Source organism: Musca vetustissima, unplaced genomic scaffold, assembly GCF_032173495.1.
Source record: "Musca vetustissima isolate MV318-11 ecotype Yass unplaced genomic scaffold, APGP_CSIRO_Mvet_v1 utg3152, whole genome shotgun sequence".
In the NCBI taxonomy this organism is placed as follows: Eukaryota; Metazoa; Arthropoda; class Insecta; order Diptera; family Muscidae; genus Musca; species Musca vetustissima.
The window spans coordinates 169,391-181,602 of record NW_026880211.1 but is presented as its reverse complement, the minus strand read 5'-3'; the positions used below and the strand labels follow the sequence as shown (position 1 = coordinate 181,602).

Sequence of the window (12,212 nt, the reverse complement as noted above, 5' to 3'; positions counted from 1 at the left end):
TAAAAAAAGTCCTCATTTTTGATGGCGGGCATGATAACTCCTCACTGGAACATCGGAATCTGAAAATTCCAACGGTGTTAGAAAGAGTACATGTCTGGCTCTCGTATGAACTAGGATTATTGACTTCGGTCTAAAATTAACAAAATGGCGAACCTTTGAAAAAATATTTTTGGAAAATCGCCGATTTTTGACCAAAAACCAGGTTAAAAAATAAGGAAGATCTTCACCGATTGGCTTTATCCTAGTTCATACGATAGCTATACACTCACAGAGAAACGTGTAAAAATTTGGAATCGATTGGGTTATTAGTTTTTGAGTTATCATGCCCGCCATTCGCAAAAGAGAAAAACGCGTTTAAAGTTTGAGAAGCCCTTTAGCCGTCACTTGATCGTGTCACAATAAATCGGCTATATCTTCAAGAGTTCTTGAGATTTTCACTTGAAATTTTGTAGGGACATTCTTGAATTAGTGTAGATTCGAATTAAAGCATAAAAATTGTTGACTACGAGAATGGGGGGGGGTCCCCTTAAGGTGTTGAAATTCAAAATAAAATTTATAACCTACTAGCTGACCCTGCAAACGTTTTTTTGCCTTATAAATATTGCATCAATATAAGGTTGGTAAAAAAACGTTTGCCACTAAGTTTATACCAATAAAAAGTATTAGTTGGTACCACAATACAGGCCCAAGCACATGACAGTTTATAATTTGTTAGAACTTATTCCACCAAATGTGTTTTTTTACATTACATTTTTTACATTATCTTATTTGTCCCTTCTTTAAGGACTCTTAATTACAATATCATTTTGTTCATGTCCAAGTGTCCTTTTTATTTTTATATTGAAATCAGTATATAACTCGAAAAATTTTAGATTTGGCATAGAAATTTAGTGGTTTCCGCTCAGTTATAGGTATATTTCATTTTTAAACAAATTGTTAATGCCGTTATAGATTTGTACATGTTTGCTATATATTCGATTTATAGTTATTGACAGTTAAGGGGAAAAAGTTGGCCAATGTTGACGCCGTATACATTCTTTAAATTGTAAATGTCAGTTTTACTCTTAACTCTAAATCGTGAAATTTTGTAATCGGATTTGTTATATCCTCACATTGTTTAACAACTTGATTTCAATTTAACACTTGATTTAGTTGTTGTTTAAGGTTACATAGGTCCACATCTAAACTTCAAGTTGTCGGCCAAAAATGAAGCATTGTTGAAAAAATAATACACTTTTTTGACAAATATGAAAATGAGATTTCTTATCCAACAGCTTGGGCTTTGAAGAGAATAAGACAAAACTTCAAATATCTGACGGGAATACTAATAATGCTATCATTACCATTATTTTCGTCGATGTTTATTTTTGCATTATTAGTACTAAAACATACACATATTTTATGAAATTAGAAGTTTTGATCTAACTAAGTCAAAAAACCTTACCTCTTAAAAAACAACAATTTATTAAACCATTAAAGCTCGATACAAACATTGGGGAATTGTAAGTATTACTTAATATATTTGTTTTGGCGGAATCTCAAAATTAGTTTACATATTTTCCTATTCTGACCACATACGATTTATAAGACCTTTGAATGGTCAAAATCGGTGTAGACATTCTTGAGTTATAAACAAACACAACGTTCGATTATTCCAATTTCCCGACTTTTTGATGTATTTCTCAACATGTTCTTCGTAAAAACCTTCCCAATGCAATTACAAACACCCGAAGGAAAACGTGAGTGAAATCGGTCAAGTCAATACATCATGCAAACATTTTTCACATCTTTAAAAAATATATTTGAGGAACCATAAAGGCACATATAAGTTAGACACAAACAGCATTTAATGCGGAATTACCTCCATGCACTATAGGTAATTTGGACAGTTTTTTAGGCAAAAAGTCAATTTTTCAATTTTGGAAAATAATATCTTTTTTGGTGGCAATAAAAAGAAAACATGTCAAAAAGTGTCTTAAAAGCGGTGGAAATCGTAGCTAATCCTTCTAAATTGATTCCAATAGGTCTCAAATTGCGATTTTTTGCGTTTTTCAAGATATATCAGTTTTTTGTAAGGAACTTCAGAATAAAAACAATAATATTTTCAATATTTGCTTTGATGAAAGAAATAAAAGTAAGGAAACATATTGTTGTTTACAACGTCCCCGCAAGTAAAGTTGGCAATAACCACAATATGGACGAAAATACGTCAAATTAAAATAGGAAATTAGGTTATTTTGCATGCATTTGTCAAGATGCACCGAATGACATAGGAAGATAGGAAGAACTTTTCCGCGAAAAAACGAATACACACGAATTTTGATTACAAAATAAATAACGTGACTCTTAAACCTGAAATATGTTGTCGAAGGAAAGATTATGAGAAAAAATCTAAAAAGTGGAGAAGAGGAAATGGCGGGCTTGAGTTCCCCTTAGAATGAAAACCATCAAAAATTTACTTGTTTTCAGCATTGATTAAAAATAAAAAATGGACTTATGAAAAAGATGTTGGTCATTATATCCAGTGTTTACCATAATTGTGTTCGCCTGTAATAAGCATGGTTTTATCGCACTTTTACATATTAACAAATTTAAAGAGTATAAATGGGAACTGAATTAATCGTTATTAATGCATTCTGCAAAAACATGCAACATTGTAATAATTTTCCTTCAAAAATCTAATCGCGGGGTTTTCAATCGTTTGTTGTGTGTAAGAAAACTAATGAAAACATCTCAGAAAGAATCAGCTTTGTTCGTTATATGTGTAGTTGCTTATAACCGTTGTCCGTTATATCCGGTTTCTACTGTGGAAATATGCGTTTTCTCTTTCTTGTACATATAAATCATTTAAAAAGTCAAAAAGTCGTTTAACACCGCTGTTATTAATTTTTGCCTCAAAAACAGGGCAAATTACCTATAGTGCCATGTAGGATTCCAATATAAATGTATAAATAAATATAAGAACATGTTCAATAATTCCTTCGTATTTTGTTGGCGTATTTGTAATCGTATATAGCGAATTACTAACATCATTGGACTATATTAAATATTTTGATAGACTTTTCGTTTTTAGTAAAACATAAAAACATATGTCTATGTATTGGCAATTTTCTCAAAAATATTCCGATCAAGTTTCGGTCAGTGGCCCAGATATCACATGGAATATGTGTTGTATTTATAAGTTCAAAACAATTTGTTCCATTATTGTGCGTTTTTGAGCATGCTTATCCGATTTTAAGTAAAGTGGAAAGTATTTCCATTTAAGAAACTTCCCTCATAATTGCCGGTATATTTTTTGGTATAGGCTCCACATAATGGAACTGCTTATTCTTTACTTTACCATGTCTTACTGTGTTTTATTTGAGAACATTTTCACATTTTCACCATGCAAATTGCTTCACATAACATAACTTATATTTTCAAACTAAATAAATCTTGATTTTATGGAAAACGTGAGCAAATAATGATAGTGATTAATCTTACTCTCTCTTCTCGGTTTCTTATTTAAAAAGTTTTCTCAAAATGTTCCTACGTTAAAGCCTTTCCACTTCAATTACAGACTACTAACAGAAACTTTAAGACAAATCGGTCCAGCAGTTTCTTAAAAATAATTTTTGCAAGATTTTCGCGGATTTTTCTCAAAATGTTCTTTCATAAAAACCTTCCCACCGTAATTACCGACAACTGAAAGAAATTTTGAGTCAAATCGGTCCAGCCGTTCTCAATTAAAATATTGCTTTTACATGGCAGCATCTGAGTTAGACTTGGTAAATTTAAAGAGTGTTCTTATTTAACGAATAATTTGGGACTTCTTTAGAAAATTATTATCTAAATTTAGAGGACGCACAAGCACTAGCTTTGCGGAATGTTCATACAGAAAAAATATAGTTAACGTAGTTGGATATGCTATCGAGTCATGCCACAAAATAATTAGGAGTAACCTGATAACTTGGTAGATCCGAGTCAAATAAGGATTGTATTCAGTATTTTATATTACAATCAGAATAAAATGCCCGAAATTATAACATGGAAAGAACTACATTTGGGATGACAATATTTTATATATTCATGATGTATATTCTGATAATCAGACAAATTAGTAACATATGTAGTGACTAAAATGTATCAAATATGTTGTTATTAATAAAAATACAATCCTTAGGTATGGTTGGTATTCAGAAAGAATGATCAACAGCTAAATTTCAACACTTATTACTGTCTTCGTCGAAATTAAAAGTAAACTGTTAATATTAATCGATATTGACTGAATATAAACGATTTTATATGCAAGAAAAATAAAATTTTCAAGACTCATTGTGTGGGAGGTACACCAAATTTGATTCGATCTATTCAGTTTTTATTATTTTTAGTAGGGGAGACTGGGGCACCTTCGGCATCGGGGCACCTTCGGCAATCGCGTTTTCGATATGAAGCTCTCACCGTACATCACTAGTTTCGATACATAGGTATCGAATATCGAAATAAATAACTGACACAAAGTTTGAAATTTCTAGCTAATAAGCTTATTTAGATACATGGGGTTTTGTATTTGTATAGATGTTTCTGTAATATTTCAATTCCATTTCGTAAGTATTTCGTGTATAAAACTTTTTAAATTTTTAAGACAATATTATTAGAAAGTGGTTAACTACGATGTGTATTATTATAAAAATATTTAAAAATATAATGTTTTTACTAAACTGATCGAAAAAAATTAAAAAAAAACTATAAAAAGTACATTCGGGGTACATTCGTGGGGCACATTCGGCCATATACAGATTGTGCAATATTATTTCCTTAAAATGTTTTTGAGTTTGTCTTTAAAACTAATCCTTTAATATGGTCTGAAATTGCATATATAAGATCAAACGTGCTTGTATTGACGAAAATGCGATAGAAACCCCCTATTTCTGATGGTGTGTGCGACCTTGAGATGTAAACGTCCGCCGCTAGAAAATAAAGTCCTATAATTCAAACATTGTGTGGCGTATTAAAACCAAATAGAGCCTTTAGAGGATCAGAATTTCAACCAGACTGATAGCGATGACAATTACCCGGCTATGACTATGGTGCCGAATGTGCCCCATCAAATGCCGAAGCTACCCCGGGTTGGGGCACATTCGGCGAATTTTACTTTTTTTACTAAACTGTAAAATTTTTTAACTAATACTATTTTTTTACATCTTTTTGGTACTATTTTTTATAATTAAGTGTCCGAGGACAATAATCAGCCATAAAGTAGTTATATATGTTGAGTAGGTACTGAGATATAGAGCTCTAAAAAAAAGTGCCGAAGGTGCCCCAGTCTCCCCTACCATCATTTTGTTAAACATAATACGTCTACCTTTTAATGTAGGCAATATAATTAATGTTAACCTGCTAGTGTAAGATGGGTACACAAAACTACTTTTCCACTGCAAAAAGTAGAAATTGTTTCTGCATGGATTCGATTTTATCGGAATATATTGCTAATAGTTGTTTAGTTATATATGGATTCGAGAATTCCCACCGTTTTATAAATCCAAAGTCGCCATAGGCTTTATTTACCATAAATATAACAAGATTGTTAAAATTTAATGTTTGATCCATTAAAATTACAAGATCAATGAAAATTTATACAATTGATAATACTGAATCATTAATAAATGCACCTTTTACCAAAGTATTGCCACAAATTTCTTTCGTGAAAACACTTTTTTCTTCAAACCAAAATTAATAATTAAAAAAAATAAAACTTTAAATTCATGTGTATGATCTTATTCACCTCAAAAGTTAAATGCATGCATTTTACCAAAATACACATTGCATATAAAAATATAAAGTTGCAAACTTTCAACGTTGACAACGCGTATTTTGGATTTTTTGTTTAAAATAAATGAAAAATGTAAATAAGGAAATGTTTTCATCCATTTTCGCCTTTTTCAATTGACACACAATAAAAAGGGTCCTTGCGTATTTGAGTAATGCGGACGTTCAACAAACCCTATAAAGATGAGATACGAGCCTTACAATTACGAATAATATACTAAACAAAAATAGAAAAATGAAATAAAGAAATACTCAAAATCACGTTTGCATTTTTAAGAAAATTAATGAATATTTAAAATAAGAAAAAGTTTCGAATTCATCGAATCGATCGCAATCTGGAGAAGGTAAAACAACCAATGGAAATGGAAACATGAAATTTAAACCATTTCGATCGGAATCTGTGACATGCCTGATAAATACGCATTGGTATACATAAATGTTCATGAAAAAAATATTCAAATTTATAAAGCTAAATTTAAAAACAAAAATACGAATAAAGTTTTGGTAACACTAAAATATGCGGGCATACATTTCATACAAAGGGTAATTTTACTCCACATGTCGTAGACACTTCAATGAGCTGTACTTCTAACTTTATGTTCCCCTCGGTAATAATGCCAATTTAACTAAATACAGAAAACCACGATTTTTTGGTTTCTAAATGCAAAATCGAAAAATATCAGAAAAACAAATACTTCATAATAATATTAAATTAGTTTTAATTTTAATATAATTACAAATCTTTTAAAATAGACATGCCAATTATTCCTTTTTTACGATGTAACTTGAATTATTACTAGTTTTGAAAACCCCTTATTTAGCTGGATGACCATTGATTTACTTACAAATAATATTATGGTCAAAATTTAAAACCCTACATCAATATATTCTGGGTTCTTCGAAAATATTTGAATGTGGGGGTCGAACCTAATTTAAAGAGTTGCTTACTAAAATACCCACCTTCTCACCGTTATAGAGTTGGTTGAATGTCCGTATTACCTATATACGCAAGGACCTTATTTACATGTGTGTAAATTATAACGGCAAACATCGATGAAAATATTTTTTTAATTGATCGAAAAATGTTTACTTTTATACAGACACAAATTTTTCCGTGACCGGAATTCTATGTTCAAAAAATCCAAAGTACGCACTGTATATGTTTATATTTTGATACGCAATGCGTATTTGGGTAATATTGATTGAATTTAGGTACGAGCCTTATATTTTTTAATAAAACACAATATATCTGTTAAATGTTTACAGTATAAAGTCCCATTAAATTTCTTCAGGGAGAACTGCATGCCGAGAACAATCTATATTAATTATTTAACGTCCCTTAGTTGGATATCCGAAAATGAGGGTAGAATGAATTCATATTCATGTACATACATATCAGAGTAGATAAGTATGCATTGCTTTCATTATACGTATGAATCTTTATTTGCTGAAATGAATGAGTATGAGTTTAATATTTACTTAGGATTAAAACATGGCAAAGTACCACGTCTCATGATTCAAGATGCAAAAATGATGGTACGCGTCCATCCATGCTGTATATATCTGTACATGTATGTGTGACTGCGAATCTATGAAAAAATCCAGTGCTTATGTAAAACACAAAACATCCAGCCACGGTGTCATATTGTGCGATTGCCTGAATTGTAGCCAGTAGCGAGCGCCTCCTTCCTTAAGGGCATGCCTTGGATGTCATGTTGTCGGGGTGATTCTTGTGCAGTTTAAATAGATCGGTAGCACAAACAAACGAAGAACGAACGACTTTGTGTGTGCCTTTCACATGCCGGCATAGTTCTCCATTTGGTACAACCCCTCGGTATGTAATGAGCAAGGGAGGTGTGGCTTGTGAATAAAAATATAAATGGCTGCGAGAGAGTCCGGTATCTACAACACCACACTACTTCATGACTAACACATGTACATTACACATACATACGTAAACAACAAGATTAAACGAGTAACAATGCCAAAGCATGCCAATGACAGAAACACGATTACTCGGCCTAATCGTGAGTTTTTAAGAGAGATGGACATGCTCTCTTATATATGGACAAAGTAAGAGATCTTAACAGTAGTCCCTGACTATGTTCATCTATTGCAGTGATGTGCACCGAGAGTAAAATACAAATTCAAGAGAGCTATTAAGCCACATTCATATTTAGATAACAAACAAGTTAAACATTGAAGACTTTTATTTTGTGCTTGCTAAAAGGGGAAAACCGATTTATATTGTCAAAGTACACGGATATTCCCCATTGATCTATTGAGATATTATATTATACATACATATTTTGTTGAATTAACTTTGCATATCGCTGGCTTAGCGTGAAAAGGCAATAAGTCCACTTTTTTTAGAAATTGAGATTATGATACAGACATGTTCAATAAGTAAAAATACATAGATTTAATAAAAAAATCTACAATTATCTCGCTAGGTCCAATTTATTACATGTCGCTGGCTGGTTTATGTCTCAACTGTAAAATTGTAAAATATGGATTTATTGCCTTTGCATGTTCACCCAGCGATATGTTTTTGCCGATTTAATATTTCGAATTATTTAATATTTATTTTCAAATTAGATAAGTGAAGTAGGAAAAAAGTAAAAAATAGGCATAGTCAAATAGTAATTAAATATTAATTTAATGACTATAAAAGTAGATACTGCAGAACTAAAAACTGAACTGAACACTGCAGAAAAGTCTCAACTTTTTTTACGACTGATAGTATTCTTAAAATGTTACATAAAAGTATTAAGGGTGAATTGTAATTTTTTTCTACTTGTTTTTACAATTTTTTCGATATCATAAAGGAAAAATTGTTCTCGTAGTAAACAACAGTATGATTTCTTCCAGTATGGGAACAGACGAAGAGTTTATGTTCCCGAAGAGAAAAATTAAAGAAATTGATTCTTGTAGGTTCTGCATTAACTTATTTATTAAAAGTTTTAACTTGAAATTGAGAGAATTATCCCAGATAATTTGATATAAATAAAAGTTTTTTTTTAACTTTGTTTTGAAGAATATTGTACTATCGTTTTAATTTTATTGGTCTTTCCGCACATATCGTAAAATATTCTTTTGTGTTTTTATTTCGAATTTTTTTTATATTCGAACATAATTTTGATTTCACTGGTATTTGGAATAAGAAATTACTCTGTGCAGCACTAAAATCTTGAACCAATCGGAACCACCAAAAACTGAAATATGATGGTAGAAGAAAACACCTGGCTGAGTTTTGAATAAAAAAGCCAAACCCAACTTTTCACATGGTTATAGTCTCACAAAGTCTATACTGTCATATATTTTTGGTCGAATTAATAGCAAGTTCTAAACCCAGTGCAAAAATTAAAAAAAAAACTTCGAAAATGTTTTTTTGACAGTTGTGCCATTTTGAGTTAACATTGTTGTTTTTTCGATTTCATCTCAAAGCAAAATATGTAGATCTTAAATATTAGCTCATAATTCAAAACGAAGCAAAGTTTTTTCTTCTACCATCATGAGCTTTTAGATTTTTACGGTTTGACGGTTCAAGATTTTCAAGTTGGGAAATGTGTTACAGTGTTAATAAAAAGAATCATTAAATAATATATTTGGAATCTAAAAGTGACAAAATATTTTATAGTCTCTTCAAATTTTTTGTATTGTAGTGGTTTGTGTCTTTTCTTTTTTACAATTGTCAGTTAAATAATAACGTACTCAGAAGTGTATTATATGCTCTGATTTTAAACTATTATTACGGTGAATTAGTAACGGAATGACCAAACAAATATATATTGCATGTATATACAATTTAAATGTTTTATTTAAGCATTTGATTTAAGAGAAAATAAAATGTAAGCATATTTTTCTCTCTTGGAAATTTTATCTCAAATTCTCTCCCTCTCTCAAATATTAAACACTGCAAGGAGATGTGCGTATGTTTTCTCTCATCCTTATTAGATATAAAAACTACCACCGCTTTAAACCCCAAGAAGGTATTTACATTGTGAGTGTGTGTGTGTGTGTAGCCTTGTTCATTGATTTTTCCCTGCCCAAATGCACCGGTTCGTACGTTAGTGTAAGTCTTTTTCGGTCGCTATCTGCGAGAGTGTGAGTGTTCGGCAGTCAGCAAACATTTCAAACTGCGTTCGCTTACATACCCTGGAGGTTTTAGCGTCCAACCAGAAAACTGTGCTTCAGTCGAAAACTACCGTCTGTGGCTGCGCAAGGGCATTTCGGTCTCGGCTCGTATCATCATCGCTATCGCATCTTTCATGTCTGTTGTGTTTTTGAATCAGTGAAATAAAATCATACGGTACATAACAGCAACCGAAATAAAACAATCAACCAAAATCATTCTTAAAGACTGCCCTCTTGGCATAAGCAAAGAATACGCTTGCGACACTTGTCACGAAACCAAAACAAACAAATCCGTGTACTCCTCCGAAATATGCCGAAGGAAATAAAGCCAACATAAAGTATTAACAAAAACAAAAAAATATTGGTTCACACTCGGTTTCAATTAACCTTGAAAAGGATTTAGAGTAACAAACGAATAGAATAACACAAGCCCTAAAATTTTGGCATGTATACGTTCTACATGTAATTTCAATTTGCATTCAAACGGTCCCATCAACGTCCCACACGCAGTTGCCTTAAACATATTTTCGATTTCCGTCACAATCAATGTAAAATACAAAAATATAGTAGAAACAACAACAATTTTAGATAAGCGAAAAAGCGTACCTGTTTAACCAGCTCCTCTCAATTTCGAACGACAACTCCAGACAGTAATAACGCATATTCTTAGTGATTCCAGCAAAAACTGTATACACTGTGAGCAGAAATAAGAAGAATGTGTCGTTGTGATATTTTGCATCCGTAGATACAAATATACATACAATCATATTCATATACACCAACATACAATTATTAATACCATATAAATATAATACACTGGTATAGTTGCTGCTATTATTTTGTAATACCTAGACATAATCCAAAATAGAAAAGTGCCACACAACAATACCAATGCATATCCTACACAGAAGCAATGATCATCAATTCGAGGATCAAAAATTTATGATGGTAAGTGGAACAAGCGTATTTGTGCAATGTAATTAAATCGACACTATTCCCACCCAGTCTGAAACCAAAAAATACCGAATACCGACTAAATAAAATAAGTGCATATTGTGACGATCAAAACAAAATTAGGAAAGTTTTAATTATTTGTTGTGCTACTGTTCGAAACAAATTGTAATCCATATCGTCTGTAAATATAATATTTATTTTGCATTGTGGAGAATTATACTTTTAGTCGAACCCAAAATAGCTGAACAGTAAAATTTCACATTACCTATTCACATAAATGGAATAATGTCATCTGCCGCCGGTTTTCTTCCATATGTATAATGTTAGGCATAAACAAAATCCTATCCTTTTGTTGACCAAATTTAAGTTTTAATTAAGTTTATTAATTAATTAATTTTAATTAGCGAACGATTATAAATAACAGTGTTAGTTATTAAGTTTAGAAGATGCACTCGTGCAATTAATAACAAACAATTATAAAACTGCATTTCACGTTAAAAAAATAAAATCATGTCTTCAACTCTTAGGTATTCTAGAATTAAGAATTGGAATGTTGTTGTAATGAGGACCATACAAGATTATTGGACAGTAGTTTTAATCACTGCAAAATATTTTTAAGATAATGTATATTTTCTTTCCTGGTTATTTTTTAAAAAGTTCGGGTCGCGGCAGTACGGTTATCTGACACACACAAATTTTATATATAACACATAATTTAATAATAATAATTTTTAATGCAAAAGTGATCCGCTTAGGCCAAATGATCCAATGTTGAAGCGGAATTGTATGTATAGACATGAGCTTTAACATAGCTCCTCAAAAAATAGTCTAAATCGGTCGACCGGTTCTGAACGTGAAATGAAATGTTCATCGAACTCGTATCATAATAGGTCCATTGTTACGCGCGCTTTTTGACATGTGGCATTATCTTGTTGAAACCTCATGCCATCCAAATCAAGTTCTTGCGTTTTGGGGAAAAAGTTGGATATCATCTCACGATAGCTCTCACCATCCACAGTTACGTTACGATTTGCAGCATTTTTGAAGAAGTAGAATCCACCAGATCATAAACCGTACCAATCTGTGATTTTTTTTAGATCGACAATCGGCAATTCTGCTGCAGTGAGTTAATAAAGAGCTTCGTCGTTGCTCTTAACAGAGCACGCATTTTGATAACAAAATTCAATTTGTTTTTTAAAACGATTAATGATTAAATTATAGGCCGAACTGAAAATGTTTGACAGTAAAACAAAACACGAAACGTGCGTGAGCTGTTTAAAACAGTGTTGTAGAAATATATAATAGCTAAAATG

The 12,212-nt window shown here is 31.5% G+C and overlaps 1 protein-coding gene across 3 annotated transcripts in view; it reads left to right on the top strand.

The window, feature by feature from the left end:
• Positions 1 to 12,212, top strand: part of LOC133325678 (transcription factor AP-2-epsilon) — a 92,481-nt gene that overhangs the window by 49,600 nt on the left and 30,669 nt on the right. For 2 of the 3 annotated variants that reach the window (XM_061534402.1, XM_061534400.1), the window contains exon 1: positions 10,820 to 10,893. The exons of the other annotated variant lie outside the window; for it this stretch is intronic. In XM_061534402.1, coding sequence (XP_061390386.1) covers positions 10,837 to 10,893 — 57 coding nt within the window. In that variant the 5' untranslated portion in view covers positions 10,820 to 10,836. Of the gene's footprint in view, positions 1 to 10,819; positions 10,894 to 12,212 lie in introns of those variants that run through there. 3 annotated transcript variants of the gene reach the window in all.